The sequence below is a fragment of the Schistocerca gregaria genome, chromosome 2, assembly GCF_023897955.1.
Source record: "Schistocerca gregaria isolate iqSchGreg1 chromosome 2, iqSchGreg1.2, whole genome shotgun sequence".
Taxonomy (NCBI): Eukaryota; Metazoa; Arthropoda; class Insecta; order Orthoptera; family Acrididae; genus Schistocerca; species Schistocerca gregaria.
In genome coordinates this window covers 316,694,685-316,717,809 of record NC_064921.1, presented here as the reverse complement: position 1 = coordinate 316,717,809, position 23,125 = coordinate 316,694,685, and the positions used below count along the sequence as shown (strand labels likewise).

Here is a 23,125-nt window from a genome sequence, read left to right as displayed (position 1 = left end):
AAATCCCTGGTTTTCGTAACCCCAGGTCGTCCTTGACGCTCCCCAGCAGTCCCCCGATCTTGTTGGATGGACAGAAGACACACTTGATATTGTGTTTACGGAGGATCCTCAGGTCACACCTGATGAAGGTTACGAGCTACGTGACCGAAATATCGTGCAAGTACGACGCTGATATCCGGCAGAACACCCGACAACCCAAGATGTCATTAGATCGCCGGGAAAGCCTGAAGAGTTACACTGCCAGAGTAGTTTCTGCAACTGTCTTATCATTTCAACTTATTACCATCTTGCTACACATAGAGATGCAGATTGTTTGAATTGGTAATTAAGTTCTGACCTCACTTTAGTTGTATAGCTGTGTGGTTCATTTGACAGTTCTCTTAAATGGTCTTGCAGTTCCTCCCATAACCACTGGATATAAGAAATGAGTCTTTAAGGACAATTGTAACTCACTGGAGATCATTATGTTGATTTTCGTAAACCAGTTATGGAGTTTCCCATGCCATCTTATACAGGTCTACCATTTTATGTCAGTGAATGGTACACATAATAAAAGTGGGATTGAGACTTCTTGTAACCAACAGTAGAAAACATTCCCTAAAAGACACAATGTCATGGGACATGAGCAACGGCATGAAGTAGGGGATTGCCTGTAGGAGCGAGGTACAGTGGGGACTGTGTATGCCCTGGGACCGCTACAGTAGATGTGAAGGTCCTACAGGAACCCTGAAATTGACTGCTAAGTGGGCTCTGGTGTAGCTACGATAGGCCCAGCAAGCCAGAAGTGGATTATGATGTCTGCTTTCAGAAATAGAATGGGCCTCGGAAAGGACAGATTTAATCGACAACTGTCTATAAACAAGGACTAAGATATGGAACATTAAATATACAAACATTGACTGGAAAGGTTGAGGATATGGTAAACATGATGGAAAGAAGGAAGTTAGAGCTATTGGGTTTAGATGAAAGGATAAGGAAGGAGAGAACTTAGTAAAGGCTACCAACTGTACTGGAGTGGAAATGAGGAGGAAAGGAGAAATGGAGTTGGAAGAGTAGTAAGAGATGGATTATAAGAGGAAGTGAAGAGAATAAGTGATATGGTAATGAAGACCAAAATATCACTCGGAGAAGCAAGAGTTTGAAGAGGAAATGCAGAAGCAGATGGGAAGGAAGAATATGGTAGATAGTAATGGGAGATTTAAACACACACGTTGGAAGGGAAAGACAAGGCTGCAAAAGTGTGCTTGGACCAGAGGGTTGGGGCTGCCGAAATGAGGAAGGTGAAAGACTATTAGAGTTCTGTCAAAGGATTGGCTTGCTGGTTGCAAACTCTTGGGTCAGGAAAAGAGAGAACCACAAGATTACCTGGCACAGTCAAGACTTAAAAAGAGAAAGTCGTTAGTTGACTATTTCTTGTACAACAGTGATATGAAAAGGAACGTCATTGACATTAAGGTAATACTATCAGAGGCCTTGGATAGCGACCACCGTTTGCTGGTAATGAACCTGAGAGGGACTAAGGATAATAAAGGGACAAGAAACCAGGAAAGGTGTATAAGGGAATGGAAGTTCAAGGAGGAAGAAAGCAGGCTACAGTATCTGCAAGTAGTAAAGGAAAGCATTCCAAAGGATGAACCAAAAATGGTAGAAGAGGAATGGGTTAGATTCAAGGGAACATTAGCAAGTGCGGCAGAAGCAATATGTGGAAGGACAAGCAACAAAAAGAGGGAGAAAAAAACACCCTGGTGGAATGATAAAACAAAGGATATAGTACAGAAGAAGAATAGAGCCTTTAGGGTGTGGTCCAAGAGAAGAGTACCAGGCAAGCAAGAAAGAAGCAAAAAGAGTGGTGGTGGTGGAAAGAAGAAAGTGGATAGAACAGTGGACCAGAATGACGGAGCAGGATAGTGAAGGTTCAAAAAAAGGTGTTATATGTTGTGATTAAAAGTAAGAGGAAGAACAGTACAACAGATTATACTCGAATGGTAAAACAAAAGTGGACAAGATGTAGAGAATAAGGAGGAACTCGAGACTATGTGGAAGGAGTGTTTTGACGAACTCCTAAACCCAAATGGAGACCAGTGGGAGGAGGAAAAGCAAATAGAAAAGGACCTTACATGGGGAGAAGTGGAAGAGGCATTGGGCAAGCTGAAGGGAAGGAAATCACCATGTCTGGATAAGCTAAGCATAGAGATGCTGAGAGCAGCAGGAGATGTGGGGATACAGTGGTTACATCGATAATGAAAATTTTGTGGAGACAGAAGACGATCCCAGAAGACTGGAAGAAGGGAATAATTATCCCGATTTTTAAGAAGGGAAATACAAAAGAGTGCAAGAACTATCGGGCGATAACATTAATGAGTCATTGTGCAAAGATTTTTGAGAAAATTTTGGAAGCACAAATTCGGGCAAAATTAGAAGGAAGAATGAGAGAAGAGCAACATGGCTTCAAAACAGGAAGGTCCACAGTGGATCTAATTTTTGCTGTAAGACAACTGTAGGAACAGTACTATGACAAAACAGATTATTTGGAGGATAAGGGAAATGTACCGTGAAAGTGGGAGAAGAGAGATTGCTTGGATTGAACAGAAGAATGGCTTGAGGCAGGGAAGTACACTTTCACCATGGCTCTTGATTGTAGTGATTGATGATATAATGATTACAGTGGCACAAGTAACTGGTGAAAGGAATATGAAAGCTATGGTGTTTGCAGATGATCTGATGATTTGGGGGAATAAGGACGACGAAGTACAAGAGCAGTTGCATGTATGGGAGTGGACAGTACAAGAATATGGGATGAAATTTAGTATAAGTAAGGGTGAGATGATTATCACAACAAGAAAGAAGGAGAGAGGAACAACAGGAATAACAATTGGTGGGGAACAATTGAAGAGAGTGGAGAGTTTCAAGTACCTAGGAAGCCTGATACAGGAAGATAGAAAAAACGACAGAGAAATAAACAAGTGGGGAAGAAAAGCAGAAGCATTTTGGAAGAGGTCAGAAGCCTGATATGGAGCAAGGATGTACCCCAAATCAGTAAAAAGGTTATATACCAGTCATATTATGTCCGAATCCTGACATATGCATCAGAAACCTGGGTTATGAAAGGAAGAGAGAAAAGCAAAGTACCAGCTAGTGAGATGAAATTCTTGAGAAACAGTATTGGAGTGACAAAGTTAGACAGAAATGATAAGATCAGAGTGTTAATGAAGGTGGAACCATTACAGGAGATAGAGAAATCAATGCTGAGATGGTATGGACACATTAAGAGTATGGAGGAGAAGAGGGTACCTAGGAGGACACACGAGATGAAACTGGAAGGAAAGAGACCAAGAACAAGACTGAGAGACAGATGGCTGAAAGGAGTAGAAGAGTGCATCCAGAAGAAAGGAGAAGACTGGACCAAGGTGAAAGACTGGACCAAGGTGAAGACAGAGAGATGGTGGCAAGACAGAAGATGATGGAGAGGCCTATGTTCCATACAGACCCAGCCAGAGGCTGCAAACTGTCAAGGATGATGATGATGATGATGATGATGATGATGATAGTTGACGACAGGCAAACATCTTCAAGTAATGTGTCCATATCGTTCAATGATATTGCAAGTGCTGTTGTCTAGAGGCGGCATTTTGTAGCATATGTAGTGATTAAGCAAAAACTTCATGTTCAAAGCATTTATATGTCCAATTATGGGGTGTGATCAGTAAATAAAGAGAATTTCGTAGTTTTGTAATGTATTAGGCCATTTCATGCAATTTTTTCTGTTATGTTGGAAAACTTGAGAAATCTCTGTACCACTGTCAGTCTTGCTGCTGAGTTTGCTATGTGCGAAACAAGGGTTTATGAGGAGTATAAGCAGTTTGAAGAAGACCTTGAAGAGGTAGAGCCCGCTGGATGCGTCTGCTTCTTATCAACTAATGAAATCATGAAAAAAGTGAAAAAAATATTGTGAATGATTATCATATCACAGCTGTAGAAGGAGCTGTCAGTATTGGTGAATCAGTTTCCTCAACTCATGAAAACTTTTCAGTTGTTTCAGGTTTGAAACATATGATAGCAAAATTAATTGTGAAGCAGTTGATTTTCAAACAAAAAACTGCAGTGAATGCAAGTTACTCAGGGGTTGCTAATTGAAGTCAACAACTATACAGAACTACAGACACATGTCATAACAGATGATCAAACATGGGTTTATGGATATTATGTTGAAATTAAGACTCAATTGGCCCAGTGAAAGTATTCTGAATCAGCAATAAGATCAAAATAAACTCAAATATGAAGACTTGGGACCTTAGCCTTTCACGGAGACGTGCTCTACCGATGAGCTACCCAAGTGCAGTACTCTACCAATGAGCTACCCAAGTGCAACTCAGGACCCATCCTCACAACTCTACTTCTGCCCAAAACATGAGTCATACTTTGCCCGCGAAATGCGAAGGTCCCTAGTTTGAATCTCTGTCCGGCATGCAGTTTTACTCTGCTAGAAAGTTTCATGTTACATTTGAAATTTGTACCACAGCTACTGATTGGTATGAGTTGTGCATTCCTGGAAGTTGTCAGTACTGGAGGACAAACAATCAAACATTTCCCCCTCTTATCCTCTAATCGAGAAAGAAAACTGGCGTTCTACGGATCGGAGCGTGGAATGTCAGATCACTTAATCGGGCAGGTAGGTTAGAAAATTTAAAAAGGGAAATGGATAGGTTAAAGTTAGATATAGTGGGAATTAGTGAAGTTCGGTGGCAGGAGGAACAAGACTTCTGGTCAGGTGACTACAGGGTTATAAACACAAAATCATATAGGGGTAATGCAGGAGTAGGTTTAATAATGAATAGGAAAATAGGAATGCGGGTAAGCTACTACAAACAGCATAGTGAACGCATTATTGTGGCCAAGATAGATACGAAGCCCACACCTACTACAGTAGTACAAGTTTATATGCCAACTAGCTCTGCAGATGAAGAAATTGAAGAAATGTACGATGAAATAAAAGAAATTATTCAGATAGTGAAGAGAGACGAAAATTTAATAGTAATGGGTGACTGGAATTCGAGTGTAGGAAAAGGGAGAGAAGGAAACATAGTAGTTGAATATGGATTGGGGCTAAGAAATGAAAGAGGAAGCCGCCTAGTAGAATTTTGCACAGAGCACAACTTAATCATAGCTAACACTTGGTTTAAGAATCATGAAAGAAGGTTGTATACGTGGAAGAACCCTGGAGATACTAAAAGGTATCAGATAGATTATATAATGGTAAGACAGAGATTTAGGAACCAGGTTTTAAGTTGTAAGACATTTCCAGGGGCAGATGTGAACTCTGACCACAATCTATTGGTTATGACCTGTAGATTAAAACTGAAGAAACTGCAAAAATGTTGGAAATTAAGGAGATGGGACCTGGATAAACTGAAAGAACCAGAGGTTGTACAGAGTTTCAGAGAGAGCATAAGGGAACAATTGACAGGAATAGGGGAAAGAAATACAGTAGAAGAAGAATGGGTAGCTCTGAGGGATGTAGTAGTGAAGGCAGCAGAGGATAAAGTAGGTACAAAGACGAGGGCTGCTAGAAATCCTTGGGTAACAGAAGAAATATTGAATTTAATTGATGAAAGGAGAAAATATAAAAATGCAGTAAATGAAGCAGGCAAAAAGGAATACAAACGTCTCAAAAATGAGATCGACAGGAAGTGCAAAATGGCTAAACAGGGATGGCTAGAGGACAAATGTAAGGATGTAGAAGCTTATCTCACTGGGGGTAAGATAGATACTGCCTACAGGAAAATTAAAGAGACCTTTGGAGAGAAGACAACCACGTGTATGAATATCAAGAGCTCAGATGGCAGCCCAGTTCTAAGCAAAGAAGGGAAGGCAGAAAGGTGGAAGGAGTATATAGAAGGTTTATACAAGGGCGATGAACTTGAGGACAATATTATGGAAATGGAAGAGGATGTAGATGAAGACGAAATGGGAGATACGATACTGCATGAAGAGTTTGACAGAGCACTGAAAGACCTGAGTCGAAACAAGGCCCCCGGAGTAGACAACATTCCATTAGAACTACTGACGGCCTTGGGACAACCAGTCCTGACAAAACTCTACCAGCTGGTGAGCAAGATGTATGAGACAGGCGAAATACCCTCAGACTTCAAGAAGAATATAATAATTCCAATCCCAAAGAAAGCAGGTGTTGACAGATGTGAAAATTACCGAACTATCAGTTTAATAAGCCACGGCTGCAAAATACTAACGCGAATTCTTTACAGACGAATGGAGAAACTGGTAGATGCAGACCTCGGGGAGGATCAGTTTGGATTCCGTCGAAATGTTGGAACACGTGAGGCAATACTGATCTTACGACTTATCTTAGAAGAAAGATTAAGAAAAGGCAAACCTACGTTTCTAGCATTTGTAGACTTAGAGAAAGCTTTTGACAATGTTGACTGGAATACCCTTTTTCAAATTCTAAAGGTGGCAGGGGTAAAATACAGGGAGCGAAAGGCTATTTATAATTTGTACAGAAACCAGATGGCAGTCATAAGAGTCGAGGGGCATGAAAGGGAAGCAGTGGTTGGGAAAGGAGTGAGACAGGGTTGTTGCCTCTCCCCGATGTTATTCAATCTGTATATTGAGCAAGCAGTAAAGGAAACAAAAGAAAAATTTGGAGTAGGTATTAAAATTCATGGAGACGAAGTAAAAACTTTGAGGTTCGCCGATGACATTGTAATTCTGTCAGAGACAGCAAAGGACTTGGAAGAGCAGTTGAACGGAATGGAAAGTGTCTTGAAAGGAGGATATAAGATGAACATTAACAAAAGCAAAACGAGGATAATGGAATGTAGTCAAATTAAATCGGGTGATGCTGAGGGAATTAGATTAGGAAATGAGACACTTAAAGTAGTAAAGGAGTTTTGCTATTTAGGAAGTAAAATAACTGATGATGGTCGAAGTAGAGAGGATATAAAATGTAGACTGGCAATGGCAAGAAAAGCGTTTCTGAAGAAGAGAAATTTGTTAACATCGAATATAGATTTATGTATCAGGAAGTCGTTTCTGAAAGTATTTGTTTGGAGTGTAGCCATGTATGGAAGTGAAACATGGACGATAACTAGTTTGGACAAGAAGAGAATAGAAGCTTTCGAAATGTGGTGCTACAGAAGAATACTGAAGATAAGGTGGATAGATCACGTAACTAATGAGGAGGTATTGAATAGGATTGGGGAGAAGAGAAGTTTGTGGCACAACTTGACTAGAAGAAGCGATCGGTTGGTAGGACATGTTTTGAGGCATCAAGGGATCACAAATTTAGCATTGGAGGGCAGCGTGGAGGGTAAAAATCGTAGAGGGAGACCGAGAGATGAGTACACTAAGCAGATTCAGAAGGATGTAGGTTGCAGTAGGTACTGGGAGATGAAGCAGCTTGCACAGGATAGAGTAGCATGGAGAGCTGCATCAAACCAGTCTCAGGACTGAAGACAACAACAACAACAACAACAACAACAACATCCTCTAATCCCACAGTGGGTGAACTACTTGCCCCACTCCCCCTGAGCTAATCTCACAGACTATTTCATGAACGTTACTTAAAATGAAGCACAGGAAACCCTTTAATTTGTGCATCACAAGTAGACAAATTCTTATGAAAAGTAAAAAATGGTACAGCAGGTTGTTTTACCACCTGTGGGCCATGAGAGTAATCAATTCCTGGGTGTTGTGCAAAAGAGTATCAGAGATCACGATCATAAAAACTTGAAGCTTTCTGAATTTCTCATGGAGATTCCTCATTGTTTGTGTCATTCTGGTCAAACTTCAACAACACAAGGGAGGCCAAGTAATGAACTGGAACATCACATACAGGCCAAGAAGACAAAAAGGGATCTGTATAACATGTTCCTCCAGCGGATATAAGGCTGGATCAAGTAGATCATCGATCATCATACATGTGAGTGGGACAGAGGTGCAAAATGCCAGGGCGTAAGGATTTTCGCGGGTGAAGTGTAATAAATGTGCAGTTGCATTATGCTTACAGTAACACAAGAACTACTTTCATATAAATTGATTGTCAGCTGTCTAGTTAAAAACCTATTGGAACTGGATATCCTATTGTACAAATGAAGAAGGTGTATAATAATTTTCAATAAACATTCAGTATTTACAGTATTAATTTCCTGTTTATTTGCTTTAATACTCCTTCCTTGCCACACACAAGTAGTTAACCACATACAACAAATACATTATGAGTGACTTTGTAACAAACAGAAGCAGGACAGTAGTCACATTTACTATATCTAGTAAGTCATGAATGCATTGTGTAGCTGATCACCTACAAAGGGTTAATAGTGCTTACTAATTTTAAGGAAAAAATTTTCAGTTTTTTCTCAGTGTATAGGCACTTTAATTTAAACATGGCAATATTTATAGCTTAAAAAAAGGGACGTGCATTAAACGATTAAAATTACTTTCTCTGTAAATATTTTTTAGTTGCAAACTATACTCATAAGAAGCTCTTAACATTAGTTGATAGTTATGGATTTGATTGCCAGCTGCTTGCTTCATATTATTGTACAATTTGGCTGAGAACCACGGGCCATACAAACACATGATTCAGACCATAACTGGTCCATTGGTGACAGTGTGACAACCCCTGTTGTAAAGGAAATATACAACTATTTGTGTAGATGTAGAGATGTCACACTATTATTTTGATAGCCATTGCAGCTGTTTTTGCACATCCATTCATTGGTCAGATTGCGTTGTTATGTTATTCTTTAGGGCATCAGTGTAATGTAATTTAATAATTTTGTATAAGATACAGGAGATATAACTATTGTGAAGTTTCTTGTTGTGAAGAAACAGTGCTGCTGAATTGTTTATTATTGTAGATTGTTATTTTGGATTTTAGGTATCACATCATCACACAAATTCAGAAGTTGTTGTACCAGTCAAGGATATTGTTGTATCCACTGCAGACACTGAACTTCAAAAGGAACAAAATCGGCACCCTGTTTCTGAAAAGCCTGAAAATAAGGTGGAGAGAACTGTGTCGACTAGACCAATCCGGAAACGTAATATCCATGTAAGTTTGTCTTAGTTATTCCTAATGATAAACTAGAAGCAGCATTATTTTTGTGGAAGAGCTCAATTTGTTTGCAACTACATTTTACATTATTTAAGTTTTGCTATATTTTGCAGTTTTATCATCACCTAATTTGTATTTTAGGGTCCGTTTTCAGTTGACTACGAACAACCTGTACCAGTTTTATAAATACACTACAAATATAAGTCATACAGTTTCAGTTTTAGAGCTATGTTTGTCTGCCAGTATTAAAGATGTGTAGAATCAAATTTCATATTCTTGATTGGCATATTCTGCAGTCCTCTTATTGTGTCTTTCTCACACTCTTGGCTGCAAGTAGCCAATTTTATTTTAGGAATTTCCTATTGATTTCTTATTTGCTAAAATCATGCTCTTTCTTAAATGCAAGTTCCATCTTTGTTACTAACTAAACGAGTTTAACATTGTATATATGGCCCCAGTTACTGTTTAATCAACATTTAAAATTATTTTCTGTAATTGCAATGATGGACGGCACACACAATAAAAATCACAACTGTTTTATTTTTATACTTTTTTTACTTCACATATTTACTACAGATGTATGCTGACCTAATAATGGACAGAGATCTGGTGGAGACCCTGAAACATTCTGCACAAGCACAAGTAAAGGATAAAAGAAAGTTGGATGATTCTCGCGCCAGCCAAGGGAGGAGCAAGGGGAGGTGTGTAAAATCCTATTCTCTTTTCTTCTGTCTTTGGTCTTGTTAAGACTTTGTAAAACCCATATTTTAGTTAAAATAAGTTTGCTATTGATTTGTTGATGTCGTATTTGTGCAGAAGACGACGTTCATCTGTAGTGAAATCTGAAGTAGATGAGTTATTGTCCTCTTCTGATGAAGAAAGCTGGAATTCAGAAGATGACCCAGATCGTCTGTGGTGTATATGCAAAAAACCACACAACAATAGATTTATGATTTGTTGTGACATCTGTGAAGACTGGTTTCATGGAAAATGTGTTGGAATAACGAAGGCAATGGGTGAGTCTGGAATTGATATTTTCATCATAGAATTGTAGTTTGATGATTTGTTGTGATGACTGAAAACCATATAACAGAGACAGTATGTATATCTTATTATGATACACATGGAGTGTCATAATGTGTACAGATGCAATAGTTTGTATTCATGTGTGACCTTGTGAACACTTAAAGACATAGGTGGCTGTGGCATATTTCTGTGATTTTGTTTGTTTTCCTCTTTATAGTAGTATCAAATAAAATATATGACTGGCAAACAACATATTTTAGAAACATTGTATTCAGTATAAAATGTTGGTTAAAATAGGAGAATTTCAGTGATTATGCAAAAATTAATTTCGACAGCAAATAAAAGTAGGAACATTGAATTCTAAGAATCGGCTATAATTCATAGTTTATGTCATAAGATAGAAACCATCTACATCATAAATTAAAAAGAAATAAAATCAAAAGATAAACTCTGAGCAAATAGCAGAAAGTATCTAGTTACTAGCAAGTTTCTTATATACAAATTACTCAACTAGAGTATTCTGCTCCAATTTTAGGATGTTTGTTAATAATGTAATCATATTGTGAATCTGTAAATATTCCAGATATATCTTTTTGAAAATCAACTATGATCCTCCAAAATATTACCATAAATCGCAGGGTAGTTTTCTTTTGTCAACCTAACATTTGTAACACAATTAGTTACCTCCATGATAACTCTTAATTTATTTTCCATTACTTCATGGGTGTGTTGAGAAGCCTCCCTTAAGCTCTGTCTGACAGCTGCCAAAATAAATGTCAGAAGTATTATACAGAGCACTGTCATTGTAACTCATTGAAATGATTACCACTGAGTTCTGTGAAAATGAATTACTGTAATGTGTTCTTGTTAGTAAATGGGCAGCAAGATATTGGTGATTGTCATCACCATCTCACTGCAGTTTCCTGTTGCCTTACTACTACTATCATATAAGTGCTTGAGTATGCCAGCTTCTTTCACATTGCTAATCTTACCCAATCATCTACCGCTATATTTTCATTCCCTTTTTTCTGTTGTTGTTACATTTTATGTTCTTCTCCAACTTTTAACTTTTATTTCAAATCTTATCAGTGTCCAGATGTTTTTGGAAGCAAATCCATTCAAAAGTGGCACAAGCTGTACATTTACTGAATGTATCATGAAAGATAGTGTTACACATTTGACTTCTTATTCTTCAGGCTTCCATAGGTTTAGCAGTGGTGGTATGAATAGTTTCCACACAGCCACTAAAACTTGTTTGTAGATTCACTGAGAATGTAATTGATATTTTGGAGTTAATTTGTGCAGTGACAAGAAAGGGATTGGTGAGCACATGTTTGTCACTTAACTGGATATTGCTAAGTTCTTTCCTGATGTCTCAGTATTTTGTATTGATATTAAATACTATGTCATACCCTCAACCCCATGTTTTCATTTACTTCTTTCACCTTTGTCCTCTTTTTTTTCCACAATTTGCGACTATACTGTTCATGTTGTTCTTGCCATAGCTTTTCTATTTTTTATATATTTATTTTTTCCCTCCATGCATTCCATTCTGTTTCTTTCCTTCCAGTGAAGCCCCTTACTCTTCGACTTCTGCCAGTTTTCTGCTGTGTGTGATGGGGAACTATGGACAGTAGTAAAAGATCAAAAGTTCAAAATTCAGAGTAATTTTATGATCTCTTTAAGTAGCTGTCTGTATCATCCATCCTTTGCCATTCATCTGCAAGTGAACTACTGCCAAGCTTACGTCCATCTTACTGTAGTTCAGTCATTGTTTCTTCCTTTTCCTCCCTAGCTCCATTTGAAGAAATCTTAAATTCTATAATTCTGCAGCTACATTACCAAGAAATGGGATGTCCAGGGTTGAATGACAAAAGTATGAAAAGAATAGGTTTCTGCTCCCTGTATTCAGGAGACATTGAGTTGCCGCAGGCATGACAGAAAGCCAGCTACCCATTTTGGCTTTTGGGCAAAAGTCCTTCTTTTGAAGTAGAGCGCGCAGCCGCCCACACACACACACACACACACACACACACACACACACACACACACACACAACACAACACACACACACACAGCTCTCTGGCCGTTGTGGCTGTAGTGGCAAGTATATCAACATATTTTTGTTACTTGTGTATTTGCCGTGTTCATCACCTTTAGTACCTGGTAACCTTCACAGTGCAAGGGTGGGGTTTTATTTGTTGTTGTTGTAGTTAGGCATGCTTTATTTATGGATTTTTCCATACATTTCAAATAGTTTAATTTTGAAAAATATTTACTTGCGTTATCCTGCAGTAAGGAATGGGACTATCTGATTTTGTATGTTTTGTGGCTGTCATACAAACAAGTTACTTCATAGCAATGTTACAGGATGATTGTATTGCTGTAAGTCAGAAATACCATAGCTGATAAGTAATGGCATCTGCTTTCTCCATGGCAGGTCAACAAATGGAAAATAAAGGCTTGGAATGGTCATGTCCTAATTGTTCTAAAAAAAATGAGTCAGCTGAAAAAAGTAAAGACAAAGATCCAAAGAGAAAATCTGGGAAAGATAAAGATACAAGGAGAGCAACACAAACTGAGAACCAAACAGAAACAAAAGATGACAGCCCCCTGTTGTCTCCTGCCACTTGTTCTGAACAAGGGAAAGATGTCAAAGAATTTCAGAATGAAGAGAAGATAACTGGACAGAATAACCTGCCTCCTTTGTCAAATGAAGATACAAAGCAAAATGTGGAGAATGAATCAAACCAGAGCTATCAGAGGTAGCTTTTATATTAATAGTATTTTAGTTCTTAAAACAAGTCTCTCTTTTTTAATACTATTTTTGATCAGGGAATGAGCATTAGAATTGCATCTATAAAACATAGCAGTAATGGATGCACTGTATTTGTGTTCCTACAGTGCAGGTTTTCATGACTGGATGTCTTAGTTACGGGTGAGCCTTCTGGGTTGTATGTATGTGGTCCAAGAAAGGTTTTCGTTCCTGATGTTTCGTCCAGAGCTGCGTTGAACATCTTCCGAAGTGCTCCTGGCGACACTGATTCTTGTCAGAGTGTGACATAAATACTGTGTACAATGGGTGTGGTTGAGTTTAGACATAATAAGCAGGTATAATCCTTGTCAGAGGTGAAAGTTAAGTATGGACTGTCACCTGTCAGGGATAAAAACCTGTCTATTAATTCTGCAGAGCCACTGTCACTAAGTTTCATGGCTGCTTCTTTTCTGTTATAACTATACCCATGCTGATGTATTTTGATTGCTTCTCTATATAGTACTAGATAATACTTTATTGTTACAATCGAATTGGGAAGATTTTATAGAAACATAACATCAGACCAGGTTCTAGACCAACTAAGAAAATACATCAGGCACTCCAATCTGTAAAGAATAAACTCCCTCCTCTGACAGGACATGGGATATATAAGGTTCCTTGGAGGTTTGCATTGGAACTAACAAGAGAAGCATGAATACAAGATTGAAAGAACATTAAAGTCTTCGCCGACTGCAAAAACGAAAAAATCAGCAGCAGCAAGACAAGATATTATGAATTGAAGTTTTCTGTAACCAGAATTTTATCTAGAATGACAAAATTATAATCCACGTCTATATACAGAATCGAGCAGAATATGATAACCTTAACAGAAAACAAGAAGCCATAAATAATATATCAAAAGTGGCTCTGCAGAATCAGTAGATAAGGTTTTATTATCCTTTACATTTTTTTCCTCTGATAATGATTATCTCTGCTGATCACATGTAAAATCAACCACATGCCCCAGGAGCACAGCTGAAGATGTCTAGTGCAGCTCTGGCCAAAACATCAGGAACCAAAATGTTTCTTAGAGCACAGCTTTACAGCACAGAAGACTCACTAGCAACTATTTACATGCCATTTTACATTGAGTATTGAAATTTTTTAGTATATATGGTACTATTAAAACCTGTAGTGGTGACACACTGAAGTTACTGCATTTACAAATTAAATAAAATGTTGAAATGCTTTCTTGAACATGGTTTCAAAGGTTTTACATTTATCATCACCACCACCATCATCTCCTCCTCCTCCTCCTCCTCCTCCTCCTCCTCTTCCCCTCCCCCTCCTACACCTTGATTGCCTCGTGTGGGAGAGAGGATTACATAACATTGATGATTTTTATTTGTGTAATGCGACATTAGTGCTCATTAGAAAACGTTGTAAAATTTGTCATTTTCCTCGTCTGGCTATAAAAAGGTTCTAAGTTGTATCTTTACTTTTTTTCTCAAGTCTGAGGTACACGCGTAATGTTAAAAGTACTGTTTAAATTAGCAGCACATTAGATATGACATCAGCCAGTAACAGTTTTATCTGTCAACATTATACTTTCCAACAGGTTTGTACGACAAAACGTAGAAAAGATGTTGTCTCCTAGAGACAGATCTTTAATGTGATGCATTGGTTTAACTTTTATGTTTTCATAGTATGCGAGTATAAATATGGAAAAAACCAAATGTGACACTTCAACTTCGCTCACGTGTAAATCGATGCGGCGCCTGTGCGGTTTGTGTGACATCCAGTCAGACCTCGGGATGTGCTACAGATTGGTCTATTGCCACAGATTTCATTTCTTTCTTCTTTTTCCTGTCCTTATATTCTGTATCTTCATGGATTCAGCATGTTAATTTTTGGATGTGACCATAGAGGGTGGTCAGGTGCCCTGTCTGTCACCATCCTCCCCACATCGATGAAATTTGTGGATCCTTTCAGTCAGCTTCTAACGTCATTCTTTGCATAAGTTCTGGCTCAATATTCAACTATTCGGATGTGGGGGAAACGGCCTAAAATACCACATCCAGGCTAGTCTGCACACCAACACTCGTTATTTATCCATCGTGTGGATTCAGTCCAAGGTCGTGGCGTCGCCCTGAATCCTCAAAGCAGTGTTCTGATCTATGCAAATGTCTGTTTGGGTAATTGACTTGATTTCACAAAATAGTAAAAACGATATTGAATAAATACTGAAACAAACACACAGTGGTCTAGCGTACCATCAGATTCACATTTGCGTGAAATCACGTATCTGGTGTTGTGATTGGCTGATGCAAGAAAACAATGCAGGTGTGAAGTTCATTTACATGTTTGTAAAGCTAAAGTGGTGCATTTAATGATTTTCATTTTTATAATTGTATACTATAAAAATATGCAGTTTGATTAACGCTCTTTTAAAGATATCATGAAAAAGTGTCATTTTTTGGTACGATTTGGTGGCAAAAGCATGTGGAAATCTGATGTCAGCAGATAAAACTGTCGGCCCTATTTGAAAATGGAGTTGTTGTTACGGTAAAAAGAATTTTTAATTATGAAACCTGGAAAAACCCAAACCCGAATAACATACTTAAGGTAGAGATGAAGGAAACATTGAAATACAGCGTTATTACAAATGATTGAAGCGTTTTCACAGCTCTACAATAACTTTATTATTTGAGATATTTTAACAATGCTTTCCACACACATACAAAAACTCAAAACGTTTTTTTAGGCATTCACAAATGTTCGATATGTGCCCCTTTAGTGATTCAGCAGACATCAAGCCGATAATCAAGTTCCTCCCACACTCGGCACAGCATGTCCCCATCAATGAGTTCGAAAGCATCATTGTTGCAAGCTCACAGTTCTGGCACGTTTCTTGGTAGAGGAGGTTTAAACACTGAATCTTTCACATAATCCCACAGAAAGAAATTGCATGGGGTTAAGTCGGAAGAGCGTGGAGGCCATGACATGAATTGCTGATCATGATCTCCACCACGACCAATCTATCGGTTTTCCAATCTCCTGTTTAAGAAATGCCAAACATCATGATGGAAGTGCGGTGGAGCACCATCCTGTTGAGATGAAGTCGGTGCTGTCGGTCTCCAGTTGTGGCATGAGCCAATTTTCCAGCATGTCCAGATACACGTGTCCTGTAACGTTTTTTTCGCAGACGAAAAAGGGGCCATAAACTTTAAACTGTACGATTGCACAAAACACGTTAACTTTTGGTGAATTGCTAATTTGCTGCACGAATGAGTGAGGGTTCTCTACCGCCCAGATTCGCACATTGTGTCTGTTCACTTCACCATTCAGAAAAAAATGTTGCTTCATCACTGAAAACAAGTTTTGCACTGAACGCATCCTCTTCCATGAGCTGTTGCAACCGCGCCAAAAATTCAAAGCGTTTGACTTTGTCATCGGGTGTCAGGGCTTGCAGCAATTGTAAACAGTAAGGCTTCTGCTTTAGACTTTTCCGTAAGATTTTCCAAATCGTCGGCTGTGGTACGTTTAGCTCCCTGCTTGCTTTATTCGTCGACTTGCGTTCAACCGTTTCTTTGCTCACTGCAGGCCGACCCGTTGATTTCCCCTTACAGAGGCATCCAGAAGCTTTAAACTGCGTATACCATCACTGAATGGAGTTAGCATTTGGTGGATCTTTGGTGAACTTCGTTGCACTGTTATGACTGACTGATGTGAGTGCATTTCAAGCACAACATACGCTTTCTCGGCTCCTGTCGCCATTTTGTCTCACTACGCTCTCGAGTGCTCTGGCGGGAGAAACCTGAAGTGCGGCTTCAGCCAAACAAAACTTTGAGTTTTTCTGCGTATCTGTAGTGTGTTGTGACCATATGTCAATGAATGGAGCTACAGTGAATTTATGAAATCGCTTCAATCATTTGTAATAGCCCTGTATAATAATTTCCTATTGTAGATTTTTGACATTATTTTTTCGCAGTAGTGTAAGCCTCTTAGTACTTGCTTAGTACTCTTTCAACTGGTTTAATGCTTGTAACTATATTAACCTTATTTTAGCCTTATGTGTAGTTACAGTAGAGTTTTAGTTTAATTATATTAAACCACTGTCTACAAGCAGTTTGTAATGTTATGTAATAATGGCAATAATTTAATGAAACGCTAAATGCATATCTTGTATGAGTCTTTTCATGTCAAATGAACACATCTGCTAACTGACCACCTTTGATTTTAATCAGATTTGGTGTGTTCATTGTACACGACAAGAGAATGAATAATGGCAAGTTGCAGAATTGTAGCACTAGAACAGCAAAAATAATGACTGCCCAAAGTTCTGAAAATGTGCCTAAAATTCGACAGACTCTGCTGCCACAAATGGCTGTAACTTCTGTTCTAATAGAGCTAAGACAGTGGAACAGGTAATTTTGGAAAGGACTGGGGAAAAAATTTTCAGATGATACCCAACATGGCCATATTTAAACTATTTATACAAATATGGTCAATGCTCGTGTCATTTGACCTTGAATATCTCAAAACATGTCACTTTCGGAATTTTTGAAAAAAATATTTTTGCTTCTTCACGTTACACTGCACACCTACTAACAAGTCAGGTTGGGATGACATTTCAATTAGGAGAGACAAATTGATATTCACGGCCACAACAATACAGATTGTATGCAGACTGCAACAAAATAATATTAAGTACTGAAAAACTTGTTAACTGTTAGAAAGGTGATATGATAGCAACTCACATTAAGAAAGTAATGTGAACAGGCCAATAACAAGCATTTGTACTATGCCACGTCACAGACTATGACCCCCAGACCTTCACTTCCAGTAATGCGAAACATTGTAAAATCACCTTAGCAAAAGTACATGTTGAAAGGCATGGCAAAAAGATGCAAATTCAAACAAACGAGTACAATGACAAATGCGTCATCGTCATCTACCATATTGTATAGCAAGAGACTGAGCGAAGTGGCGCAGCAGTTAGCACAGTGGACTCGCATTCTGGAGGATGACAGTTCCAGCCCACGTCTGGCTGTCTTGAATTAGGTTTTCCATGATTTCCCTAAATCGCTCCAGACAAATGCTGTGAGATGGTTCCTTTGAAAGGTCACGGGGGATTTCCTTTCCCATCCTTTGACCACTCTGAGCTTCTGCTGTATTTCTAATGGCCTCGATGTCAACAAGATGATGAACTCTAATCTTCCTTTATTGTACAACAGGGTACAATGCTGTTTGTGCATCTTTTGGTGGAAAGTTGTACGTTTTGCCTGTTGCTTTTCTCACATCAGCCTTTGTAGGAATGTCTTTCTTGTCCACATTAAAGCTGTCGTTTTCTCAGGGTATACAAAAGAAGGTGAAGGACTTTGAGAATGTAGAAAGCTAAATTGTAACCCTACTGGTATTGTCATTAACACTAAAAACACCCCAAACAACCAGTGACTTTAGTACATAAATGCAACAAACTCTGTGATATCATTAAGGTATCAGTCTTGTTAAGTCCATGTTAGCTATGTCTGGTGAATTGGAGGAAACTTTCATTTGAATTTTGTTATGCCCAGTGCCAATAATACCATATAACTGGTGGGTACAAGCAAATGTGCAAATCTGATCAAGTGCTCTTGGAGGAGAGATGATTCTTCATCATACTCATTGTTAGACTGTTAGTTGTATAATGAAAATGGGACAGTGCAATATTCTAGAAAAACCATTCAAATAACTACCTGTGTGTCATTATTTGAGGCTTATAGATGCACTGCAGACAGCAAGTCACTTGATGCACCAGAGATACCATAACATGGTCCTTTGCTATGTGATATGGCAAACAAATGCCACTCTGCACAGAAATTGAGGGCGCACTGATGAAAAGATACGTTTTCAAAATTCTTGTGGTTTTTTAATACTAGTCTGCAGCACCATTTGTGAAGTAATGTGTGTACTCAGGTGTCCTATGGAACTGAGACACCATTCATTTAACCAAATGATGTCGAAAAAGATAGCTGGCCTGTGTGGCCGTGCGGTTCTAGGCGCTTCAGTCTGGAACCGCGTGACCAGTACGGTTACAGGTTCGAATCCTGCCTCGGGCATGGATGTGTGTGATGTCCTTAGGTTAGTTAGGTTTAAGTAGTTCTAAGTTCTAGGGGACTGATGACCACAGATGTTAAGTCACATAGTGCTCAGAGCCATTTGAATCATTTTTTTTTTTTTTTTTAAAAAAAAAGATAAACACTGGCAGTGTTATGGTAAAGCATTCTGATATGACGACAAATGAAATGTGATCCAATTGCTTCGGCTTCTGGATATTTATAATAAAAAGTAAATGGATGAATGGCAGCCTTCGCGTTGGTCTAGTGAAACCCTTGGATCTTATCCTGCAGGACAAATTCATCATTCTCTACAAAATCACATATAACGATGTATTCATTGTCATGAAGTGTCAAACTGTTAGAGGCCTATGAATTAGTGTAGCTGGAGATTTTTCAGTTTGTTAATGAGGTTTTCTAAGAAGTCTTCCACAGAAAATAGACATGTCTGGAGAGTTGCTCTATTTGTAGGTATATCCAGTTCGTATGTTACCTCACCAATTCTATTTTTGTCAAACAGCTGCCCGAGGTATGTCAAAAAAGAATGTGAACTGGCAATTTTCGCTTATTGACATATAACCTTTCAGCTTTGAGAAATTACGATTTATTGAAGGCAGTCAGTGTTTGTACATGCTAAGTTGGTAGTCAGCATCATGTGCCAGCTCCTTCATTCTGCAACCTTCCAACACAAGCTTCACACTTTGGTAAATACCGCAAACATACACACTATGTGGGTACTGGTTGCATGAGCCTGAGTGCAGTTTTTCGGTTATAATTGGCAAAATTTGAATAAGCTATTTTCAGTTCTGGATGTGTACCTCTGAATCCTTGATACAGCTCATTCTGGTTCCTCAACACCAGTCGTTTTCGTTTATAAACCCTGTAACCATTTTCGTTAACAGAAACAAAATCCTTCTTCCCAGACAAAAAACAGCTAATGTCTTGTCTGTTGTAAAATTTTGTGACACAGTTCACAATGTGTTCACTTAGAATATTTCCAAGTCTCAGATTAGGAATTGCTAAGATGCCACATTTTTTGACTAAATGTTTTGCTTTTTCGCTAAATAGTTTGAAGCTCCAAATTAATTTTCAATCCTTCAAATGCTTCAGCTTTTCCCGAAGAAGTGTCAGTATCTGGATCTTCTCACTCCTTTTGGTGCTACTACTGAATTACTCTTTCAATTGCATTATGATTTCAGATTTCACATTTGTTCCACCCCACATATTTGTTTTACCCCGTGCATTTTGTCTCACACTGGGTACATATTTAATTAGGATTAGCTCTGACACTTTTTAAAAAATTTTCTGTGCACATGTTTTCTCTCTGTCTCTTCTTCACCAAGAGTTACCAGACTATCAATTAATGCAACTAAAGCTATATTTGAGGCTACAGATTTGTCTGAATCATATGAGTTACACAGGCTTGTAATTTTGTCTGTCTGAATGTACTTGGTTCAGTCACAGGCCCTTGTTATTGTGTTAATTTTTTCCTTCCGTGTTACATTTTTTGTGGTATGCCATTATGCCACTGATCGTATGAACCATCCACATTTACACTTGACGTAACTTTTCTTGTATCTGTTGTGTTCATTTTTCCTGAAGGGATTACATAAATATGTGATCCTTTCTAACTCTTATCTTCATCCAGTAGATTTGTATATAGTCACAAAACACGACACTTTTGCTGTAACGTCCTCTGTATATCCAGCATCTATATTGCTATCCAAGCTTTAAAAGGAAACACTTCACTTTCATGATTTCCCATCTTCTGACTTATTGTCAGGTAACAAAACTTAATAACATGTAGGTGATCTTGCAGCGTGCTACACAAGAATACTTGCTATTGGTGTATCCACCTTGTGAGTTTAATGTAATTGGTTAAAACAAGAATGCATACTATTGGCCTCTTTCCAGATTGTCAATGTACCTGTGGTTGGTTAAAATAAGAATGGTTGCTACGGTCTCTCAGTATCAGAACTTTTGTTGCAAACCTTTTCAGATACAACAAGAATTTGTAAAATGATTTAATTTAGTGCTATTACCTCTTGCGTTTAAGAAAATTTTAAAATTTTAAGCAAAGCAGTAGGTTCTTGTAGTAGCTAGTTCGTAGTTTCTCGCATAGCCCTTGCGCTAGTGTCATATGAATCAAATGTCGTGATTGTTTGAGTAATGTCAATTCTATATAAAGCACTTATGCATATCTGAAAATCTTGATCCCGTTAGAACGTGAATATCACATGCTGAACCCTGCCTTTCCGAATTTTTCAAAAAAAAATCTGTGCATGATGTCAATAGCCCAAGCTTCATCTGTAAATGTAAGGTGACCCCTATATGCTCTATTAAACAACGTAAAAATGCCGGCATCAGCAGCAGTAGTTTAATCTGCAAACATAAGAGACCCTGATTTTTTGAATGGCGAATTTGGGAAAAAACCTAATTTTCTAATTGGGTAATTGTAATTGAAGTGCCATCCTAGCTTGATTTTTTAGTATATTATCTTGTGTAACTTGAAGAAGCATTTTATTTTATTTATTTATTTATTGAGGTCAATGGACAAGGGCACTGACCTTAATTGTTTACATTCTTTAAATATGGCCATGTTGTGTTTCATTTGAAAGCTTGTCCCCAGCCCTTCCCGGAATAATTTTTACACTGTGCTATCTCTGTTAGAACAGAAGTTACAGCTTCGTTTGTTGAATTTTAAGCACATTTTCAGAAATTCGGGCAGCTACTTATGTTCTACTTGTGCTACAATTCTGTAATTTGTCAACTCACATCATGTACAATAAATATATCAAATTTGATAAAAATTGGGGATGGTTGGGTTGAAAATGATACCTAAATTTCATTCACTGCAATGTATGAGCTAAAATCAAACACAAGCAAAGTTTACACAATGCGTATTTACCTCTGCAAAATCTTCAAACTTTCACACAGTGTTTTACTTAATTTGATGCAGCACTGTAACTGTGACATATAAAAAACGCAATTCAGTCTTTTATCAAGGGGAGATATCGGACTGTAAGATGTGCAAGTAAATTTTTTTTATCCAATAGTTTTCTTAAAAAGTGATGATAAGTATTGCATATCAGCCGAAATGCCGTCCCTCAGCATAGGCACCAGCATTTGTGAGCAGTACAGCCGTAACAAAAGCAGCCTCAACATGGGGTGCAAAGAGCTCACGTGTAGCCGCAAAATGGTTCAGTACCCATACCTTTTGGATATCCCCCCCCCCCCCCCCCTCTCTCTCTCTCTCTCTCTCTCTCTCTCTCTCTCTCTCTCTCTCTCTCTCTCTCTCTCTCGTTCTCCCATATTCAGTGACACAGTTTCATGATTATATTACCCTCTCCTTGTTTTGCTACCACCACATCTCCCTCATTTGTTCCTATGAACTTCTCAAACAGTGGTTTGAGGGGGGGGGGGGGGTCAGTACTTAAAACTGCAAACTGCAAAAATAGGTACTTCATTGAAAGGTAGTAAAATGTTCCACACACACACCAACAGCTGAAGGGGAGTAGTTTCCTGTCCTTAATTTTATTCATTGTTTTGTTTTTGTAATTGTCATTATTGTAATATCTTTATTCCTACATTGCTGCTTTCACTTAAATGTAGAAAAAAAATGTAGTATGAAACTGATTCTATGGTATTTTTGTGGTTGATTTTCTATTGTCTTCCATTGATTGCAAGAAGAAACAAATTTGCATTGCTTGCAGTGACGCAGATGTTGGGTCAGTGACATCCTGTATCGTATGTAAGAAAGAGGCTCGGCAGTCCAGTATCTACTGCAGTCATGCTTGCATTTTGAAACATGCGGAAGAGTCGCAGCAGAATGTTGCTACAGCTGCTTCTGTCACAAAGTCAAACCAGTCAGGTGGAATAAACAAGCATGCAGTGGACCAGTTGTCTCACCACATACCAAAACCACAAACTAGAGTAATAGTATATGAAAGAAGAACTGGAAAACTTCTGAGTGGTAAGTGATGTACTTTAAACAAAAGTAGAGGTTAAACTCATTTTGTATTGCTGTGTGACTGAAATAAGTTAGTGTGAATCACATTTACAGTTTTTTGAAAATAAAAATCACTGTATTCACTAATACCATGGAACATAATTCATTAAAACAGAAATATTTATTGCCATTGTGTAATTAACATTTCCTTCCTAAGCAGC

General features: G+C 38.2%; 1 protein-coding gene across 1 annotated transcript in view; it reads left to right on the top strand.

Moving 5' to 3' along the window:
* The window catches only part of LOC126336940 (PHD finger protein 3), a 240,225-nt gene that overhangs the window by 191,525 nt on the left and 25,575 nt on the right, over positions 1-23,125 (top strand). The window contains 5 exon segments of the mRNA XM_050001117.1: positions 8,900-9,073; positions 9,653-9,777; positions 9,893-10,092; positions 12,543-12,867; positions 22,669-22,928. Coding sequence (XP_049857074.1) covers positions 8,900-9,073; positions 9,653-9,777; positions 9,893-10,092; positions 12,543-12,867; positions 22,669-22,928 — 1,084 coding nt within the window.